At 40.1% G+C, this 23,234-nt stretch overlaps 1 protein-coding gene across 2 annotated transcripts in view; it reads right to left on the bottom strand.

Annotated features, from left to right (window-relative positions):
- The window catches only part of MYLK (myosin light chain kinase), a 197,323-nt gene that overhangs the window by 31,696 nt on the left and 142,393 nt on the right, over window positions 1-23,234 (bottom strand). For both annotated transcript variants that reach the window (XM_066190273.1, XM_066190274.1), the window contains 3 exons: window positions 15,830-15,880; window positions 14,106-14,233; window positions 10,560-10,713 (listed from right to left, as the gene is read on the bottom strand). In XM_066190273.1, coding sequence (XP_066046370.1) covers window positions 10,560-10,713; window positions 14,106-14,233; window positions 15,830-15,880 — 333 coding nt within the window. The remainder of the gene's footprint in view (window positions 1-10,559; window positions 10,714-14,105; window positions 14,234-15,829; window positions 15,881-23,234) is intronic.

Genomic DNA, 23,234 nt, shown 5'->3' on the forward strand with positions numbered 1-23,234 from the left:
AGTATCAGTTCACTATTTGGAAGAGCGCAAGTTTCATTTCCCAGTGACTTCCCTGAAAAATACTTTAGTTCAGTTGAGATGGAAAATACATCTCCCTCCACAACTTAAATATATTAGAAGACATATAAATAGAAATTTTGAAGTATGAGGGAAAAGACTGAGAGGGAGGAGGGGAGGTGGACACCGAGTCTGCCACTACATTCAGTATGAGAACCCCTAGGTGGAAGAAAAGGTGACTGCCAGAATCAAGATTAGCTTTATTCATTTTGGCAACACTTAAAACAGCATTCCACAAGGAGTCATCATTATACAGCACATCTCTTGTTAAACACATGGCAGAGACCAGATGTCCTTAGACCTGGAAAGGCTTATTGTCCTGCTTAGTGGTCATGTTTTACTCACCTCATTTTCTGGCAGAATGGAAGGGGCTATTAGCAAGCATGAATTTATAGAGTAGATATATAATGAACTGAATCACAGAGGAGTTACATGATTTGTCTAAGAAAGAGAGATTGTATTAAAGATGAGAACTGAATCTTGATCTCCTGATGCCCAAAAAGCAGCACTCCTCTTGCCTGTACTGACTGGTCCTGTCCCAGCCTCCCTGGAGCTGCAAGAAGTGAGGATTCAGTGCCCACACCATTCACAGTATCGGCACGTTTGTACCATACCCAGAGCAGCCATCAGAGAGCTGCTGCCATGGCACACGTGGGTTCTATGATTTTAGTCAGACAGTGGCAACAGCATCTTCACTACGGCTTGTTATCCATGTAGGCCTTGCTGGGAATGATTTTCTGTCCTCAAAATCTTTATAGAAGTGGAATATTCAGCCCTGTGTCTTGTTTCCCTCCCATGTAACTATCACTGCATCATCTCAAAATGCAGATAGAACTTGAATAAGTAACAGCCAATTTATCCTAAATCCAAACAGAACAGAGCGGTTGCAGATAGCAGGAGGAAAATACTTTGAAGAAAAAGCCAGGCCAGTAGTCCATCACCTTACAGAGGCATCTGTTGAGGTTTGTCAAAGCAGTGCAGATGCTCTGACATCTGCTATGCACACAGCCAAACCTGGATGTATGTGTTGCTTTAAAAACAAAGTGTTAGGTTGCTTTAGTGCTGTGCACTGAATTTATATGAAGAAAGTGAACGACTATGTTTCAGTATTTGCAGAGCACAGTAGCCTGCTTCCTGTGCAGGACATGAAAATACACTCTCTCATTGCTGACTTTCAACACACTTGTGTTTCCAAATGAAACTCTGGGCATGATTAATCAGTTTCCTAGCCCTCAGTTTCCTCAGTGAGCTCTCTTTCCATGACTCACCTAGACAACTGGAGTCCCTCTGGCCAGCATGGTTTACAGAAGCAAGGCTTAGGTATGTCAGCACTGCAGAGAAAACATTCATGGCCAAGGGAACAGCAGTGGCAAAGGAAATGCTGTGTGGCTTTAGACTGGTATCTGCTAGCCTTGGAAACATTTCTATACTCCTAAGGCATTTTTCCCAATAGGCAGAGATGAAAACCTGCAACCTTGGCTGGACTTTACTGAGCCAGAAAGATGCATGTTTCTGTTTGAAGTCTATCATGTGCTGCTGCTTGCAGATCTGTTCAGTGCATAAATACTGTGGTAGCTGCTATGGGATATCATAAACAGGACTGAAAGCATAATCTTTGCTCTTTTTTAATATGACAGATGTATATGTACCATTTTACCATGCTTAAAAATGACTTGATATCAGACTGGATGGTATTCTACAGCTCTGCACATTCAGAGAATCTGCAGATGGTCTCTCCATGTGTCTGTTTTGTTTCTCAATAGTTTATTCTATGGGGATTTTAAAGGTTACCCTGTATTCATCTGTCGGTATTGAAAGCTAGAATATTTTGCCAAACTACATTCCCTTCTGGAATATGAAATCTCTATCGGCACGATTAACTGCTTCCAATAAAAACATCCCATGAGCTGAGGAGGGGTGTGGAAGACAAGCACAATTCTCTATTTTGTCCTTCTGTTTTAGTGTTTACTATACCATTAATGTCCCTGAGCTGCCTGTCTCCAGTATTTCACTGCATGTCACATGCAGTTTTTGACATGCACAAACACATTTCGTACTCAGACTTATATTATGAGGGCTTTACATTGGCTTTAATGGACCACAATTTGGTTCTTCCTCTTCTGGAGCAATCCATAGCTACAATCCCATATGTGAACTAGAAGGAAGGGAGAGCATCCAAAAGTCCACATTTCTATAGGAGAAGGAACTAATTTAAAATATTGAGCTCTAACTGCAATTTCACTGTTACATGCAACAAAAGCCACCATAAGGTATCCTAACTATGTGAAATTTGGCGTACTCCAGCCTTGGCTAACCTACGGCACATACATAGACCCTAAATCAAGATTTAGGATATTCTAGATTATCATGATCAGACTGGCTGTATCCACACCGTCCTGCTGAACCTGGTCAGATCCTACAAACTCCAATGCCTTTGCACATAAATCTCTCTAGGAATGAGTAGGGTTGCCCCAAGCTGGCTTCCAAGGCCTTCTGGCAGGCAAAGGAGCTGGATAAGAAACTAATTTGGCCTCAAACCTGACTCAGGGACTGTTTGCACAGGGGCTGCATTAAGCTGCTGACACCAGCAGCACAGAGGAAGCAGCAGGAACAACTCCTGTGTGCTGGGAGCCATAAGACAAGCGGAGAGGAGTAAGGAGAGATTGGAGGTGGTGTGAAGGAGGGCTCTACTGCTTTGTAGCCCTTTGTGCTCCAGCAAACTAGGCACAGGTTAAAACCCCTGCTTCTCAACAAGGGGAGGCATAAATTACTACTACCCCAAAAGCAAGGAGGTCAGATTCCAGTTTCTTCTTTGTGGCATGTATTACTTAGGGCAAATGATAATGTGATGAGCTGCCCCCACATGAAATGTTTAAGCCACTTTTAAGAGCAAACCAGCTCTGAAATACACACTCGTTATTTACTGTCAAACTGAATTCAGCTGCACTCCTTCCTCAGATAAATTCTCAGAAATATTTTGGTAAACAGGTTTTGATATACAGCCTGAAGTAAACTTTAATTAATTTGTATTTGTGCACTCTGAGAAGCATAAAACATAAGCATGCTTGGCCTTTAAATCATTGCTATTTATCAGACAAACTTGACATGATGTCACTGCCTTTTTGCAGTGCTGTATTGGTTAGAGCATATTGCTAATTTGTTGTGGGTTCAATCCCTGTACAGGCCATTCACTTAAGGGTTGGACTTGATTATCCTTGTGGGTCCCTTCCAACTCAGAATATTCTGTGATTCTGTGAAAATTCTTTCGCATAAGCAAAGGGACTTTCTCTCTTTCTGCAGAGGAGGCGAACCCACAGCTCATCCAGGACACCCACATGACATGAGACTGTGCTATCTAGACCTCATGGCTCAGTTTACAGAGCCCGCAGAACACAAGAACCATTCCAAGAGACCAAAAAAGGCAGCAATCCCCTTATCTAACTGAGTGCAGGGAAATTGAAATTATTCTGCTACTTGCTGTGAGGGTCAGGCTGAGCCAAGGAGAGGCAATAGGTTTTGCCGTGCATTAGGAGCTTGCATGGCCCTGGCTCTTAAGCAGAGATATTGTTCCAGCAGAAAGCCTCTGAAAACTGAGAACAGTATAACCACAGGTTCTGAAAAGTCTTTTCCCCCTTTCTTTTATGAACAGAGACAGCACTGAAGCAATGTCTCTGAAGTAGTTTTCTTTATCTGTTCTCAAAATTGGTTTGTTTTCTTTCTAAATCCAGTTATCATATTACTGTATAATACTATTATTAGCTATTGTGATATTTGTCTGCCAGATAAAGAACAGACAGAAAGAAACAATTTAATTCCATTCCACAAGCTGTTTAGCCAGGGAAGGTATTTAATATGCTGCAAAAGCCAGTTGAACACTGTCCATGCCGACAGCACTGGCAAAGCTTTCATTTGAAATCCATCAGCAGGAGAAAAGCGAAACCATAAAAGGTCATAACTGAACTCGGCACTATCGCTGACAGGGCTCGGGGTCATGGCAGACCTCGCTGCTTTGCTTGGAAAACTACGCCCTGCAGCTCTTTTTCCTAGGGAGAGGAGTGCTAGTGCAAGTAGAGATATTACCCCTTTACACCTGTAGCTACTGTGCACCCTATATGTTAGTGTACCACAGGCTTAGGATAAAGTTAAACTAGAAAATGCCTGCATTTTCCTGCAAAACAGCTCAAGGGAAACGGAAATGAACACAAGTTTTCTCCTAATGAAACAGCCTCCCCAGCAGAGGCAAGGACCCCATGGTAAAGATTTGTTAGTCCAGACTTTGAAATCTACACCTCCCCTGTAAAATACACTGCAGAATACTCTCACCACATTGCTCCTCCTGACAACTCTGACATAAAACTAAGTTATTTACAAACTGCCCTTTTAAGACCTGTGGATAAAGTAGCTCACAAATACTGGGGGCCCAGAGCATCGCCTTGTGCTGTTGGGGTAACTCAGGCATGGAAGTGTAAAATGACCTTGCCCAAGGACACACAGGAGAATGGAGCTGGGAACGAAACCAGAGCTCACCACTCCCACGCAAATGCCCTCAGCACAAGAACATCTCCTTCTGCCACAGCCCTAATGGAACAAACAAATATATAATGCATTCTCAGGAGCCTTTTTCTAAACCATCTGCTCCTGAGCCTGAATCAACAAGCTGTTCGGATTACTCATGTGCTTCACGTTAGGTATCTGCTTTGATAACTGATTGAATTAGAGCTCCCAAACCTGCCCACTGAAAGGCAGAATAAATTTTAGGAGGTTCCCTGGTAGGAATTACTATCAGTGGATTAGTATCCACTGGAGTGAGTTTGGGTCCTAGAAACTCCATGTTTGTGTGCAGGAGTTGTGATTAATCATTTTTGAGTAACTAGGTAAAATACAGGAATTCTGCTGCACTTGTAAAGGTATTTATTTTCTTCCTCAAAAAAAAGCTGAAGGTAAGCATCAGGAAAAAGCAACTATACACGGAGCTCTATTGAAATTTCTCCTAACAGAAATGACACTGAAACTACATGGCCATTCAAGGGATAAACCTGGATTAGCGTGCCAGCACTGATGCATAGAGCAGTGTAAGCTGGTTTTCCTCTACACATTTTTATTTTTCTGTGAAAATTTAGTTTTGGTACAGTTGCAGAGTTTTGCCACTATGCTTTAGTGGGAAGCTGACAGTGGAGGTTACTATACTCTCAGCAGCAACCTAAGACAACTCTCCCTTAACCAGCAGTGTAGTTGCCCTTTAACCATAAAACCACTGACAAAAATACTCCAGCAATCCAGAGGAATTTGAAAGGTTGAAGGTTACAGAGTGAGTCCACCCACATATTCTTAGGAAATTCACTGCATTCTTGACTTGACCGTAAACAAGGAATCACATGGATACTGCAAGATATAATCTGATGCTTTTCAAAAGAAGAACTTCCGAACCATTCATATTTGCACTTGTGAGCCGCAGTACTCAGTGTCAAAATGTCTATGGCTGTCTCGCTTCACTGTCTGCTTCCCAGATGTCTGCACTTAACTTTTCCAGAGAGGGAACACAGAACCCTGACCACTGGGTCCTCTCTGTCTGAGTGGTGAGCACTGCGCCAGATTTCTCAGGATCTCACACAGTGTATTCACAGTGCTGAAAGGGTCACTGTGCACTGCTGGTTTTGCTACCACGTTTCCTTGTAACAGAGTATTGGGGCAGAAAACAAAATGCTACTATAGCTTGCATGAATGTGATTTGTGGAACCAGAACCAAGCCCTTCAGAGCAGCAATTAACAATCCTACTATTACATTCAATGACTGTTGGAGTTAGTGATGATCAGACCTTGTTCTCAAGTAAACTTGTATTTTCTCACTTGTGCTTGGAAAGACTGTGCTCATAGAGATTCTGCTGCAGGCATAGAAGTAACACCTTCTTCACAGAAAGTAACTTCCTCATCCCCAGTCAAGTATGGAATGGAGCAGAGGAGCAGGTATTGGTAAATTCCTGTTATACTACTTGCCTGCCTGTCTGCAACATGCATATATATGTGTGTGTGTGTCCCTGAGTACTTGGTTTATCACTTTCCAGCAGCAGAGGAGGCTGCAAAACACAGTACATGCACCAATGCTGGGAGTAATAAAAACACCATAACTTTTAACTTTAGGCCTCTCAGGATCTAATGACATTGCTCTCATTCTTTTGCAGATATCTACCATAGAGATTACTAACCACCATGATAGTTATATATATGTGTGTGTGTATAATACATATACATATATAGATATACATATATGCACAAAAAATACCACATCAGGAACAGTAAAAATCCCAAAGGATTTATAAAAGACAAACAAGGTTGGACAAAATCAGCCCCCAGTTAGGTAGTAAGTGAATTTCTACTTCTGTCTTTAAAAAAGTAAATGACAGCACTAATATCCAAAGATTTCACTAAACACTGATAAAATAGTCTCTGCATAGTAGGCATGGAAACATGAAGCAATATGCCCTAAACCATGTGGCAAACTGGTGGCATAGCTGCAGAACAGATTATTTCTCTAGTGCCAGATACCCTTGCTGAATGCTGTGTTGTTATTCTGACTCTTTGTCATAGTACCCAGTTTTAGCCAGTAGGAAAACCAAGTTGCTTTTTCAAAGATGGTTACAGACCTGGGGCTATCACACAGCTAAAATGTTCAGAATCATAAATTTGATAAATATATCAATATACATCCAATAAATGGCATGAAAGGAATGAATACTGCTTGCTGTCATTGTGAAGTGAGGGCTCTACCTTGCCTAAATCAGTCATGTTTTACACTAAGCTCATCCTTGGCTCATTTAGCAGCTTTGGCAACACAAGTCCACTTCAATCTGACACACTGTCTGCAATAAATCATTAGCTCAATCTCACATCAGGCTGCTTCGATTTTGGAGCAGAAACATGTTACAAAATCTCCCTAGAGATATCAGTCAGCTAAGGAAATTGCTTATTTAAGAGAGCTGATGGTAACAATAGAGAAGAGCTCAACATGGACATTTTGGGCCCCATCAACCCTTTAAAAGAAGATACTGCTTAACTTGGATGTCTCACAGACTTCCAGATCTCCCAATATTATTAGTGCTTGTACAAAGTTACACAATGAATCACAAGGCTCAGTCCTTGTGGCTGAGTGCTGTGTTCTCCGCACCACACCATAATTTCAAAAGTCTTCTCTAACTTGTTTACATATCAGTGCATCTGCTGTGTGAACTGCGCACAACTCACACTGGAGGCTGAGTGTAATGGACATTTTGTTCATTGACATTCATTAAAGGAAATAAAACCCCTTAGAATGAAGTTGGGCTTCTTTCAAGAGCATCCTTTCCCATGGCCCAAACTGCATCAAATCATAAACTATTTAAATGCTTTAAGTGTCAGAACCCTTGCCCAGTTCAGTTGGGATTGTAATTGAGGCCTGAGTCTGACAGTTAAATTTAAGACTTTGGGAGTTAAATTCAAAGGAATGCAGGGTATCTTTGTAACCCTAAATGTCATTATTAAAAATAATCTCTACAAATGGTACTCAGATAGAGTTTACAATCTAGGACTCAGGGCTTAAATCATAGCAGGATCACTTCTGATTTGAATCCTAGCAGATAAGCTCAATCCTTTGTCCTCTGATTGGAGGTTAAGTGAATAATGTTATTTTTTTTTGAAGAAAGGTCTTTGACAATTGCAAGTATAAAACCAAGATCCAGGATGGTCTTAAATATCCTCAGGAAGGTCTTTAGACCTTCTGTCCAAAGCAGGATCAGCTATAAGGTCAGACCAGATTGTTCAGATGCTTATCCAGTCTGAACTTGAATACCTCCAGGGATGGAGACTGCGCAACTTTGCTGGGCAACCTGCTCATTGGTATGTGTTACAGTCTGAATTTAATTTGAGAAATGCTTATTGGAGTCTTTCACATAAGAAACTCGACCATCAGCATGAAAACTTTGCAACCTGCATGATTGTAAAAGGTAATAATAAAATAAATACATCTTTTTTTCCAGATGTATTTCATTTTATATTTTAACAAAGGTCTTTGATTTGCTAAAATTTAGAAGAGCCAAGCCTGTTAGCTAGACCTTTGAGGAGTGCAGCTCTAGGTCTGCTCAGACACACTACTCCAGCAACTGTTCTGTATTTGTAGTTTCAACACATTCAAGGCTCAGTTGTGCAGTGTGGTCAGGCATTTTGGGCACACAACACACACACGGATGTGCCTTTTCTCAGTAAACTTACAGGGAAGCAGCTCACAGAGAATCTAGAGCCTTATTAAAAAGGCTGAGGCAAACAGAGCTGATCTCTAGCACCGGGACTTTCTCCCCCAATGCTTGTTATCAAAGTGGGGTCAGGGCAGGGAGAGCAAGTTTCTTCCCAGTACTTGGGATGGAGCAGAGAGAATGGACAGGCAGGGATTTAGGACTAAGGATGTGCTTTGGTAGATCCAGAAGTCTCGGGTTTTGCATTTTCAGAGAAACATAGCTTCCCTATTTTGACTGACAAGCTTTAGAGAAAAGTACCTTTAAACTTCAGTGAACATTTGACACCTTTAAAGGTGCAAACAGTGTGAAGGATTTTATCTCAGTAGTGAGGTTAACCCCTTTCCTCGAAGTAAGATGTTTTTGCTCCCTTTCCCCACATTTTTGAGAGCCCAGATGGAAGAATCTGGCCTCAAAATGCATGTGCAGCAAGCTAGGAGCAGTGAGGCCTTGTCATGCCTTCGGCACTGCTGACATCAGCGAGATGTCTCACTGAAGAGCTTGGCAATTTTACAAGATGGAATTTATTCTTTTTAGTTGGAAACAGACAGCTTGTCATCAGCCAAAACACATGGCGAACTCCTGCACATTGTAAGGATTCTTCACCCAACTCTCCCAAAAGCATCTCTGGGAATCCCACGGCTCTCTGGCACATTTCTTAGGGAAGAGCAAAGCAGGAGGCTGAGATGTAGCTTTATAAGGTTATAGAATTCACAGACTTTCAAACCAATTAACTCCAAAGGATATAAACCAGTGATTTATATAATAATGAGTCAAGGCTCACACAGTAACAAGGTAATAGGAATTGCTGGCCTTGTGCAGCTAAAAAACTTTATCTTGCCCAATAACCTGCTACAATTAGCTGCCTGCAGCAGTTGCCTAGGAAAGAGTGAAAAGGAAGGAAATGTAAAGAGCAAATAATCTCCTGCCATTCTTCCAGCTGCTAATCGGCTGTGTTGGGGTTTTGCAGCCAAAACCTATGCCCAGACCAATGTAGATGTTTATTCAAGGACCAATGGTGTTCATTTTTAACCTAGCTGTACTTCTGACCTGTACAACCCACTGTTGGAAGGGGCAGTACAATTTATCTATGCATCATGGGAAAATACTGATTCTATTTTCTTCTGTTCTTGAATTCTCTGGCATGTTGCTGGAATCTACTTGATATTTATACTCGACTGTTCAGTTATCTTTTAACTGCAATTAAAGCCACAGACTGGATGAAAGGAATTAATTTAAATAATTAGGAAGCCTCTAATACATAGAGCAACATGCAATTGAGTCACCTTCAGTCTGCTTCAGTGGACATTGCACCTGAAAGTGTTATTGTACTCATTAAACTTCATATGGTATCCACTGGATTGCTGGAGTGAATCTCCAGTCCAGCTTGGGGTAAAGGTATTTTGCCATTGGTTTCATTGGGGTCAGACATTCATCTCTGGCCTTACACCCACATTTCTTGCCTGGCTCACACCCACGTGGCTGTCAGGGCACCACCATGCGTGATAACCCCTCTGCAGGCCACAGGTAACAGAGCCCAGAAACAGAGCCACCCCACAGAGTAATGTTTGAGCCAAATCACATCTCTGCCTGTAGCACTTCCCTGGATTTCCCTGGAAGCTCTTTGCTGTGCACCCACACCAAGGTGGGTTCAGCCCTTTCAGAGCTAGATGTCACAGGTCTAGGTTTTTGCTGTGCCTCACTAAGCTGCAGTTTTATCTGCAAATAAACTGCAACCGTCTACCAGTCTACGAGTCTGTGCAGCTGTCCTCAGTCTGCTACAACAAACCTGATGGCCTGGGCGTGTCACCTGACAAGGCTGTTTGAAGCTTTAAGACACCTGTGTAAAAGCCCACAGGAGAAGGGCTCTGTGTTGAAAACAGACTGTCTTTATTCACTGCTTTCTGTCCCTGTGGAACGATAGACCATGGTAGGAATTTAAAATGGAGACATGAGCTGGTTTTATCTTGTGGGGGATTTTTTTTTTAAAGCATGACCTATTTTATATATTTTATACCTTCTTCATCATGAAATTAAGAATTTTCCAAATAAGCACAGTATAGCCCTACTGATCTTGCTTATAGTCCTTATTACAATATCACTGTCCATTTTTTTAAGCACTAGCTTTTATTTCAGTCTTCTTAACTGATTATTTTATTTAACCCGTTTCATATCATATAAAATGCAAATGTAGACTGATGTCCGAAGAATAGGTATAGAAATAAAATATTATGGACTTACCAACAACTGTAAGGTTGACTTGTGCTTGTCTGCTGCCAAGTTTGTTCTCTACAACTAGGGTGTAACATCCACAGTGTTCCTGCTTGGTTGATGATATTGTTAGCTTGCTGCTGTTTTCAGCATTCTCTATTTTAATATATTCATTCTCTTGAATCTGCCAAATTAAAAGAAAAATTATGTGATAGATTTCTTTGTATCTGAAAGAGCTCAAAGCACAATACAGTGTTATCATATTAAGTGTTATCTGCAGATAACTCTATTAGAGAAGTGAATATGTGCAGCTGGTCAACTGTGTAATCGACACAAATCATCCAGAAATGCAGTGGAACATTGTAATGGCTCCAGTCCTGCAAAGGCCACAGGGAGCCCTGGTGTTGCTGAAACCCCACTTAGGGACAGGACTGTAACTTTCTCGCTTCTCTTTGAGAGGCTGAAAGTGCAAACTGTGCAATTGTCAAAAGAACAACGTTTGGTCTCACATATCTTAGAGAAACCACAGTGGAACAAGGGTTTAGCCTTAGTTCAGTTGCCATCCCCCTCAGAAGCCCAACGTGCAGACCATTCATAGCTCTGACTTTTGCCCTCTTGTTTTAACCAGGCTTATTCTGTACTTCCACACAAACCAGGCTAACAGTTTCTTGGGTTTGAACAGTTGAAGACAAAGTTGTTTGAAATGGAAATACAAGACTACAGCTGTAGACAGAGACATTCCAAGAGCAGATGGAACTTTCCTATAGCATTTTAGTTTTCTGGAGAAGCAAAAATTCAAATCTCTGCTGAGTACCACAGGCATATTATGAACTAGTTTTTCATTGAAACGGAGCTGTCATAGCATAAATGGCCAAGGTGACTTAGATTTTAATCAGCATTAGCTTGAGACATGATGGTTCTTTAAAAACCTCATAATGCTACACTGCAATTATAGAAGCTGTACACTGTGTTCTTATGAAACAGACAACATAATGTCAATGCCCTTCTTCCTCCCACCACTTCCTTCTTAGATAAGTGACTCTTCCAAGCCATTCTCAGAATTTAATTAAAAATGAAGGCTATTTAGTTTGCCTTATCTTGTCCCATATATTCAGAGAAGAAGAAATCAAAAGTTTAAGAACAGGACTTTCCCTGCTCTTTCCTCAGCTGAGACAAAACACATGCACTGCTATCTGCCCAAAAGTAACTTTAGAAAGATTATCCTACAATAACTCAAATAGAAAGTTAGAAAACGGGATTATGTAGGGTTACATTATACTGAAAGTTTTTCCACCCTGCCTAGACACTTCTGAGATTCTAAACTGTCTTTTATGTTTTGCTTCATTAAAATTAGTCAAGAGGTGATAGTAAGACTAGATCTGGATTATTCAGAGAAAGCCCAGAAAGGATACAGAGAAAGCCCTGAAGGGATGCAAAGAAATCCTTGAAAGGATGAAGAGACAGCCCTGGAGGGATGCTCAGTGGTAGCGGGGATCATGGGTTGGATCCATGGGATCCTGAAAGAAAGACTCTGGTTGTAGTTAAGAAGCTTCAACAGCTGACAGTGTTCAGTGATGGACTCAGCTAAAGAAGTAGCTTTTTCAAGGCTCTCCAAGGTTTTCCAAGGTTTTCCCCTCTTCAGCTCAGCACAGTTCCAGCACCCCTCCACTACCCTGCCATGGCACACAACAGTATGGGTCACACATTCATGACATTCCCTTTCTTTAAGCAAGAGATACTCTTTTGGAATGTGCCTGAGAGAGGTCACTGTGGCTCTCCTGCACCTGAGGGAATGTGAGGAAAAAACATGGAGAGGACACTGCAGCAAACAGCGGCAGGGCTGAAATCACAGCTCACCACTTGCTGGATCAGCTCAAATAACAACTACAAATAACTCCCAGTAAATTGTCAAAACACTTGACTGATTTTCACTTTTAGGACTGGGAACTGAACAGAGTTGAAATCAACCACAGTTATAGAAAAGGAAGAAATCCAAGCTTAAAACAGTATGTGGTGAAGTGTAAGTGAAAAATAAGGCAAAATTATGGTGCAGCACAGGACACAGTAACTGGTTCCCCTTTTAAATTAATAAATGAGAGACTGCTGCCCTCACTTGTCCTCCTAGAGTGTTTGGTAACCTTCCTGAAGTTTTGTTTTGCTTTTCTATCTCATTACCACCATGAATAATTTAAAAGTTTTTGTCATTTTAATGTATGATTTTGCAATACTTCACTTTGTCTCATAGTGGATAACTAAAGAAGAAAGTATAAAGTTGGTAAAAAATAGCATTTTACAAAGGAGAAAATATCTTGAATCACAGGTTATGGATCTGATAAGGGCATTAGGAGCTGCTAGTCCGTTATCACATAGATCTTGCATATAAAAAAGGCCGTAAAAATCTAGGTAAATAGGATTGTTGTGTTCAACACTGAACTCCAAATTCTGCACAAACCAGAAAGTCAATTTTGAGGGGTACATTTTACCTAAATGTTAAGACACAGCTTAGCAAAATCAAACACTGAATATCACTGAAGCTTCTGAGATCTATTTTTTGTGGAAAGCAGTGGTTAACTCCAGCCTTGAAGCGAAGAAATTTAAGGAAATATAAGAGTTCAGGAGAAATTGCACCCTTTCCCCTAAAGTATGAGGTTATTTGGAGTTAGCAAGGACAGACTCTGGAATACCCTTTGCACTGTCAAACTGTTTTGAATTCTTTCAATTAAATGCTGACATGTCTGGATTTAGAGTCTAAACTTCCTTCTAGGAGGAGATGTTTTTATTTGTGTTCTATAGAGTGCATAACAAGTTCAGAATGAAATAAACAGAACAGCAGCTACATTAGATATTTTCTCTGTCCTAACGTGACACTTCATCTTCCAGTCTGAACTTGCATATTGGGTTATTTGATTTAAAGTAATTTTAAATAGGTTTGTTAAAACAACTCTCTTTAGACACTGCCCTTAAGGACATGTGATATATTTTAAAGATATTAATTCAAGTAGAAGGAACTTTAGACCTAGAGAGTGAGGGCACTGATGGCAGGGGATTGCTGTTGTGCTCAGTATGGTGACATTTGTGTTGCAAGACAATTCACTCAAGTTTTTTATATGGTATTTTGCTCCTCTGACATAATTTTAGACCCAGCATCAACAAAGAAGAGGTTGTTTCCAAAGGAGAGATATTTCTCCTGTGACAGATACTTTTCAGATAAGTGTATATTTCCCATCACTTTTCCTTTAATTCATGGTCTAAAGCTTTTCACAAAGAAACTCATTTGCTACAGGAGGGCACCGGCAGCAAAGGGTCTAAACTGTAGCAAGAAAGTTTTTGTTTTGGCACTAGGAAAAAAATTCTAACACTATGGCTATTTAAACACTGCAATAATTTGCTAATGGAGGTTGTGAAATCTTCATCAGGGAAATGTTTTCAGTAGAGGTGAGGAAAACATCTGCAGGAATAACATGGACTTTGCCAGTTCCTCAGGAAGGGAAATGAAAAAATGGGAGATAGTTATTGGTGTTCCTTTCCAGCTCTGCTTTTTCAATGATTGTCAAAAGAGACCAGAAGACAATTTACCTGCTTACGGAATTTCATCCAGGTGCAAGTTATGGGTGCTGTTCCTACCACCTTGGCAAACAATTCCACTGATTCACCTGCACGGACTTTTCTGTCTTCTGGGAACTGAGTAATCTGAGGAGGAGTAGCTGAAGGGAAAAAATAAAATAAATAAAATATCCCTTTATATGACTCTAAGTTTTCTTAAAATTCAAACAACATACATTTCTCAGCTCAACTGTTTCAGAGTAGCATTTGAAATTCAGATTAGCAGTTATCTGTTACTTGCAATGAAAATAATTATGTGTATTTGTTAATTCTAGGGGAGTGAAGAAATAACAATTTACCCATCCAAAGTTTGCTCATGCAAGACCAAGGCACAGACATCCAAAACACAAAAACATTGGCACCTACCACCAATTCCAAACACAGAGTTTATGAAATCTTGTTGTGGGTTTTTCAGAAAATCTTCTTTTTCTTTTGAACTTTGTATTTCTGAAGAATGGCTCCAGCTACATTCCTATCAGTTTGCATGTGCTGAGAGGGTCTGCAAAACTGCTCCCTGATGTCACCCACAGAATTCAGAAAACTTAAGATCTGCCTAAGAGGATTCTGTCTTCGGTAGTCAGATAAACATTATGTGGCTACTGAAACATCATGAGAGACAAAGAAGGAAATTGATGTCTTTCTCCATCACACTAAATTTTGCCATGAGCAATGATGGATCTTTTTGTTTGTCTATCACAGTGCTTCCTTTAAACCTTGCAGTCCCATTCATTCCCCTCTACTCATGAATCAGGAATTCCTCCTTCTCTTCCCTCTCACTGCCCGAGTATCAATAGATGGCAGAGCATCTCCTGCTACCAGTGCTCCTTCCTGCCTCTCGGCTGTGCTGCTGAGTGTCAGACCCCTGGTAGCTTCTAAGCACGGATGCCAGAAATATCATGGGCTGGAGAACTCCAGGGTGAAAGCTATACTGTTGCTTATAAAAGCAGCAGGATAAAAAAATTATTCTTGTGTGTGTGAATTGGAGAGGAAGGGGGCAGACTTGAGGACATATTGACAGAAAAGCTAAGAGGCATTTTCTAATATTGCAATGACCTCACTGCCAAATACAACATTCTTTACAAAGCACAGGGCTACTGGGCATGAAAAAAGTGCTTTCTTTTTCTTTTCAAAGTAATTAAAACAAAGTGGGGTTCCCCCCACCCCACTCTAGGCTTGATCTTTTAAAAGTGTTTTCGTTTTGAAAATATCTGAAGGAAACTAGGCTGAGGTGTATATCTGCCATAGAAAGCAGCTTGAACAGTTTAAAAATCTGGCGAAGTTTCAAGACACTGAAAGGAGGTTCCTATAGAGGAAATTTCTTCGTAGCTTTAAATATAGATAGCTGTGCCTTGGAGACTACAAACAGGTTACCATAATGCCAGTGATGAGGAAAAGTAGAATCTACCACCCTCTCTGTGGTAGCTACTCGTGCAGAGGATTCTGTGATACAGAGAAAGATTTCTTTCACAGAAAGCCAAGGTTTGTTGTGGGTATGCAGAAGGGCAGAAGTTACACACTACTGACACTTCATAGAATCTTGCTGTAGTTCATCTCAAAGTAACTTTTTTGGATGCTCATAATTTAATTCTTAGTACACTGTAAAGTTTTACTTACCTACCATTTAATCAGGTATGCAAACAACCTTAGTAGGCAAACAGCTGCACTGGTAAATGTGTCTGACACATGAAACAAATTACCTGCTTTTGGAGGAGTCTTTGGAGCTGGTTTCTTCTTCACTGTTGCTTCACCTAGGAAAAAAAACAACAACAAACCATGTGAATTCAAAGGTGAGCTTTGCAAGGTACCAGCCTAACCACAAACATCCATAGCAATGCTTTGTTGGCACTTGAAAATATAATATGTTCTTCCAGCATATTAAACTAAAGAATTAAAAATGCCTTTAAAACCACTTTTATTATCCTGGGTGATCCTCAGATACAGCTGAAACTTCTAAAAGAATCAAATAAATATTCTACACTTCTTCCATGGTCTGTCATCATCCATTCCTTATAGTAGTTTAACAGGTGAAAACACTGTGTCAAGACCCATCTCATACTGAATTTCTGCTCAGATTTCCAGCATGATCAATGCTGAATGATCTCAATTAAAAGTAGGGTAGTTAACACCATGTGCTGCTTCTCATGCCACTTGTGAGCTCACAAAGAAACAGCAATATACCAAAAGTAAGTATTAGCACCACTGCTCTGCCTCATCCTCTTCCTTAAGCAGGGACAACTTTTTGCTATATTCTCAAAAGAAAATGTCATAGCTACAAAAATATGGCTTAGAAGTTGAAATCTGGACCCATAAATTTTTGGAAGACAATGTTCTACAAATTGTGCAGGGTAAGTAGAAGAACAGTAGAGAAGATATAGGTAGAAAATGGATATTAACTATTTTTCACAAAACAAGAACTAGAGGCCACCCCATGAAATTACCAGACAGCAGGCATAAGAGAAATATCAAGTTAAATATAACATTCATAATCTACCTTCACAAACAAGTAATGTTGTACAATACAGAAACATAAACAGGTTCAAAAGGACAAATTCATAGGAGTTATGTATAGTGGTGGCCTTTAAATGCAACAGTCTGGATGTCTTTAAACCACTGAATTCCAGAAGTGGAGTTCATTCCTTTTACAGCACTCTCTTTTTGCCTGCTATTCTAAGCATCCTGGTCAGAGAATGGCCTCTGCTGTGAAAGAACATTTCTTATTTTCTTATGCTCAACTAGGCAGCATGATTGAAGTAGTCTGGCTTTTAAGATGTTATTGCCTCCAACGGAAGCAGCATGTGCTAAGTGCTTTTGAGTATCTGGCAGACTATACAGAGGTGCCTAGTGATAGTCATAACAGATGCAAAAGTTCTGAAGTTTTCAGTCCGTTCTTTTTTTTTTTTTTTCTTTTTTTTTAAATTTAGCTATTTCAAATTAGAAAGACACTGAGCAGCAAAATATCCTCCTGATTTCACCAAACCAATAAAAACTGTTTTTTGATTTTAAGCCTTTTGGTTGCAGCAAACAACAAGCTGTGCATGATACCCTGGAACACATCATGTGATGGTTCACGAAACTCAGAAGCCATGAGCTGCAAAACCACTGTGGGAGTCCAGTGCTGCAGCTCAAAGAACAGACAGATTGATTTTTAGAGTAACTGGAGATAGGGGGTGATGTGGTATAGGATGTGAAAAGACCAAATGGCTTTAAAAATATCTAATGGCTTAGCTGTCAACAGCAGTGTTTATTCAGTTCATTCTGAAGAACTTTATTCAGTGAATACAGAAAAGTTTTTTTCCACCTTCTTTCCAATTTTTAGTAATTTTCCCTAAAAGTATGCTTGGCTATGCTCTGAATTTATTGATTTTGTAGCAACCAGAAACACAAACATAGATATTCTCACAGTACTTGTGGCTGAGACAAAAAAGAATAGCTGGATATTTCCCAAAGAAGCTTTTCTTCGACAACTGCCAGCCCAACAGAACTAGTTAAAATTTTAGATGAGTACTTGGGAGGCATTTATCCCAGTATTACTGGACTACCAGGGTGTAAGCAAGGTATCTGTCCTGCCACATCTTCCATGGGGACTTAACCCTCTTTAAACTGAGGCCTTCTAAAAACTTGACTGCTCATTAAAGGGACACATTACATTTTGGGCCACCAACAGAGTGACATGTACCCTGGCTGCTGTGGTAAGTGACAGCAAATGAATTTCTACATCCTCTTTCCTGCCCGAGTTGCACAAACAGAGGCAGCAAGTGGTGTTTGCAGAGCAGCTTCTTTGTCATGGTGTGGTCACACCCTGAGCTGAAACTCTTATTTCTGGTTGGAGCCATGAAACTCTGTGTAAGATCAGGTGCCAGGTGGAAGACCTGTAGAGTCTGGCCTCTCATCTGCTCTTGAACATCCCTATTAATGGAAATAACCCATTGGTTACTCATTAGATGCATAACCCCTTGTAAACTCGCTCAGTTTTATGACTTAGAGACATGTAAACATTTTTGTTTGTGCGTGTGCTGTATTTGACATCAGATTCTCTTCTCTAAGTTGAAATGGAGTAGCTGTTGGGTCTCTCAGAGCTGCAATGGCTTTTAATACAAGCTACAATGACAGGAATTTGATTGCTTCCACACTCCATTAAGCCTGATATGAACAAAGAGTAACAAGGATGAAGAAAAAGCACCATTTGTCAAGTGCCATCTTGAGTTGCAGATATTGTTGTTATTTTTCAGAAAAAAAAGCAAATTACTGAATCCAGTATGATTTCCACTCAAAGATCGCCTCTTGGCCTACATTGTGCATTAGTTGCAGTACCTTAGTTAATGGGCAAGGTGCATGCATACTGGAGCAGCTATGCTTAAGCCAGTTTAAAAGACTCTCACCTCAGTGAAGATTTCCATAGCAGCAAAGCAGACAACATGAACTCATCACTTCATTCAGCTAGGGCACTGCTTTTTATACGTAAGTGCAATTTTTTTTGGTTTAAATTTTAGTTTTTACCCACCGGGACATTATATTCACTTAACTGAGCATATTCAGACTGTCACTGGACTTCATCAAACCATGCAGATTGCCAAGGGTGGCTGGAAGGTCTGGCTGAATATCCTGTTCTGCGGACACAAACAGCCCTGAGCAGAAATGAAAGGCTGGGGCAGGGTGGAAGGAGATGAGTACAAGGACAGGTCTCTGGCTCTGTGTAGCTGTCTCCTTTGGCTAATAGTGTACACTCCACTGTTCTTAGATCTTCCTTAGGAATACCAGCTCATCTTATGCATCTCTTTGAAATGCAACCTTTCTTTTTTCAAAGGCTGCTGGAGACACTTAGTGAAAAAAAAATCTACTAAGATTACTCAAAGTTGACAAGGTCAAATGATTGTTTTCATTAAAGTATTTGAGCCTCTTGGAAATGTTAGTTCAAGTCTGCTTCTGCTGCATTTTTTTTTTCTTAAAGATGGTTTGTCTTACTTTTGGTATTTACTTTGAAACGGGCTGATGCTGAAAATCAGCCTGGAAGTAAAAGGACTAATATTTCCCCCTTAAATGAATCGGCCTTCTAGAAACAACACAAATATTCCAAGGCAGGTTTACCTCTTACAGAGCTTGTTTTTGAGTGGGGAGACATAAAGCAAAAAGGGGGAAAACCCCACACAGGCTGGTAGCTGCCAGATATTTGGTTGTGCTCTTCCTTTCCCTGATGGTGCAGTCATGAGAGCAGATATGCGCAGAAGCCTCCGTCTTTCTTTTTTGCTTCCCTTTTTAGGAATTTTACTAAAAATAGGAAGAGCCCTCCCCTGAAACGGCTCTCTGCAAAACTTGCTTTCATAAAGCATGAAGTAAAACTCTTAGATCTGAAAAAAAATCAGTACTCAAGATAGTATTTCCAACCAATCCATAATTCCTACTGTCTTCCCTGAGGGACATGCCTAAAATTATGTGCATGTCTTCTGTAGTGATGGATTTCAGCACCTGGTAAACAAGTACAGTTAATACCTAGCTCCATTAGCATAAGGAATAAAACCTATCCCTGCTTCTGTCTGCTTGTGGAACAGCCTCATTTTAGCTGAGGAGAGCAGAAGGGTTAATGACATACTCTCATACCACAAGCCATTTCCCCTCATGCAAAACTTGTCAAGATTTCATCTTCCTAGAGGAACAAAACTGGGGTTTTTTCAGCGTTTTCAGAGTTCAATAGAAACTGAAAAAAGTCATGTCTGTAATGTGTCAGACACCATGATAAGAAGAATATTTATGGAAAATTTATGGAAAGCCCAGATTCAAGTATCTGCTCCTTCTTCCCCATCTCACTTGGATCCTTCAGGCTTGTGGGATGTGAGATCTTGAGGTCTTCTCTCTCCTCCATGTAAATGAATCCCAGTGTAACCTTCGTCAGACCCTTCTGGGGATAGAAATCCAGGTCTGAATCAAAAGTCACTGTTCTCTGTCAACCTTCACTACTGCCTGCTTTGCCAGAAAGCATGGAATGACTGAGAGCCAGAAGTACAGAAAAAAATGGAACATCTGGCCTTGTGGTCAAAGTAATCAATTATTCTGTTCCATCCTTGCTTCTGTCACAGACTTTGTTGATGGTACAAAAACACATTACAGACTTTAGCACAGACAAGATGTAACAGGAGAAAAATGATGGCTATAATTGTAGCAGGAAAAGACAACACATTATTACCTACCAGTTTATTCATACATTCATGAACTTGTGCTAATTGCCAGAGAGGAAAATGACAGACACAATGCACTGAACACCAGTAGCTTGAAAACTTCATCGAGGTTTGGAAATTTAAACAGTTTCACTTCTTTGCATCTCAAAGAGCAAATTTCTTAAAATGTTTCCAAATAACTGTTTAGTATCTAAATACAATAAAACAGAAAGCAACTCTGGCTTAAATTTGATGACAAACAGAAAAAAGTAAACTTAATTCCATGCAAGTCAGTTATTTGAGTTTATGTGCTTCACAACAGCTTTTTAAAGCTTTTATTTTATTTTTCATTAAAAACAACTGTCATTTTGTTGCAACATCCCATACGTAGTTTCTAAATCATGCCGAGATTGTCCTCTAATTGAGAAATATACAGCCTCTGCCTTCTGAAAACAAAAATAAAACCCAGGAAATACTCACTTTTGCATTCCAGCTACAAGAGAGCAAGCATATACCAGCACACTCAGAGCTTCAATAATATGATCTGGTACACTGAAAATAACTCAGTATTTGAAAACAGCTCAGATGAAGGAGTAAACAATTCTGTAGCAGTTAAGTAGCACGGTTCTTGAGCAACTTCTATGATTAAAGCAAGTCTGAGCAGTGCAGAAGAGATCCAATATCAAATAGAGGTCACAAACAGCCCAGGCCATGTAAAATACTCTAAGAGCTGTGGTGGGAGCAAGACAGCAAGGTTATTTTCTTAAGTATAAGTTTAATTTTCACCTTTTTTATGTCCTGGGAGAACATGTACAATTAGACACTAAAAAGCTGTACCCAAGTGTGTAGGGACAGGAACCTAAGGTAGGTTACTGTCCTGCTACCCAATCTGTTCCATAGGAAAACACTGCCAGGTCACCTGACATTCAGGAGCTCCAAATGGCTTTAGTGGGAAAAGAGAGGTGCTTTATGCTTTTGGACATTAATGAAGCCAATGGATTTAGCTCCCTGGTTTATAGAGAAGAAACTTAATGTTTCCATCATATGCCTATAATTATACATGTGTACATGTGCAATTTCTAGCCAATTACTTTACTGGAAATTAATGAAGCTTGACACCCCTTCATTTGAAGGTCACATTGCAAAAACTATTCATTTTTCCCTGCATAAGACAGTCAATAAACATTTCTATCTTCTTCTGTCAACATACAGATATGTAGGATGGACTCCATGAAATAACCATGGAAAATACTGTCCTGTGCCAATATTAACTCAGAAAACATCAGTACAATGAGAGCTGTAAAGTAACTTGGCAGAGACTCGAAACGCATGCCCAGCATTAGAGAAAGAGTGCTGAACCGAGCACTCAGGAGAAGGAATTTGGACAACAAATTAGTGTTCCTCCATTGCTGATTTTTTATGTACAGTGACAGATTTATTTTTCATCTATGGAAGCAACCAACCTTCAGAGTCACCAGGTTAAATCTTGCATTGCCTTTTTACCTCAGCCCAGCTTGGCTGTCAGGCCTTGTGGCTCAGCTATTCACCTTTGGATCCCCAGGCTTCAGGAATGAAGGCAGCACCTTTCATAATTTAGAGTTTCAGAGAAATCCTATTTAGGTCTTAAAAATAGCTAATGGCAATTTTATTTACATGTAGTAAGGGCGGAATTTTCAGCTTAGGGGAAAAGATTAATTTTTCCTTTAGAAGTTTGGTTAGAGGCTTCTCTGACAATGTAATTTATATTGTTCCAACACACTAAGTACTTGCCCTCACTGTGCAGAAAATGTCTTGGATATCACAACAGCCAGGAGCAGAGCTGCATGAGCCTTCTGGGAAATGAATGGGAGTGAGGGAACTAGCTTGTACAGCCTCACTGACCCTAAGAGCATCTCAGACTATCCCAGCCACCAAAGAGGTCAGCAGCAGCCACAGATCACAGCTGCTACCCAGTGCACACAGGGATACCCAGCCCACATTTCTGCAATTAAAAGAATATCTCTGACCAGAAGAGCAACTTCCTTAGTAATTGAGTTCTTCACTTAGAAAGTGGTAAGCTTTACACTTAGGACAAAACAATCTGTCATGAAATGAAGATTTTGAAACATTTCATATTCATCTATGCCGTGTTTCGTATTATTTTCATAGAATGGAAATCAAGAGAAAACTTGAAGTCTTTACTGGTTTAGTTATATTTTAACTAAATTAGACACATCAAGTTTAATGTTTTAGTAACATTTTCTTAAAATGGTGCTTGCAGACTTGGATTCTCCAACAAGATTGTTTATTGAAGAGTAAATAACAGAACTGTAAGCTAATCACTTAGCCACTGACTCATAATTTTTCCATGGTGATTAACAGAATTCTCTCTACTCTGGACAAGACTATCTCCCTGCTATGGAAAAGAATATATTAACATAATAAGGAGTCCTGTATAGCGTATTTATTTTTATGGTGCATTGTTCCAGAGATGTCACTGCTCAGCCTTGCATTCAAGTACCAATAATGTTTAAAATTCAGATCTGGGAAGGTAACACTGAAACCTTCCCGAGGATTTGATCTGGACACTGTCAGTGGTGACATTTTATTAATAACCATCAGCGAGAGAATACAGCTACCTAATCAAAAATGTGCTTGCCATGAAATCAAATGTTTTACATGGTAGCATATAAAAATGATTTCTATCAGCAGGCTACCAAATACTGCTAAATAACTTGTTGGTGTGTAGCCGAAGTTGTTTTCTTTGTTGTAACTTTGATGTAACTGAGTAGAAGAACCTACATTTGTGCAATCAAACTCTGTGCTATGTCAGGCCTTCAATGTATGTGGTCTGGATATGAGTACAGTGGGTTTAAGAAGAATTGCTCAGATGAGGGAATCCAGGATATCCTGTTAGGTTTTCATAACAATGATTGTGACAGGTGATAATTGCCGTTTCTTAATATTTACTGGA

This window comes from Chamaea fasciata, unplaced genomic scaffold (genome assembly GCF_029207755.1).
Source record: "Chamaea fasciata isolate MVZ Bird 193981 ecotype frontalis unplaced genomic scaffold, bChaFas1.0.hap1 SCAF_8, whole genome shotgun sequence".
In the NCBI taxonomy this organism is placed as follows: domain Eukaryota; kingdom Metazoa; phylum Chordata; class Aves; order Passeriformes; family Sylviidae; genus Chamaea; species Chamaea fasciata.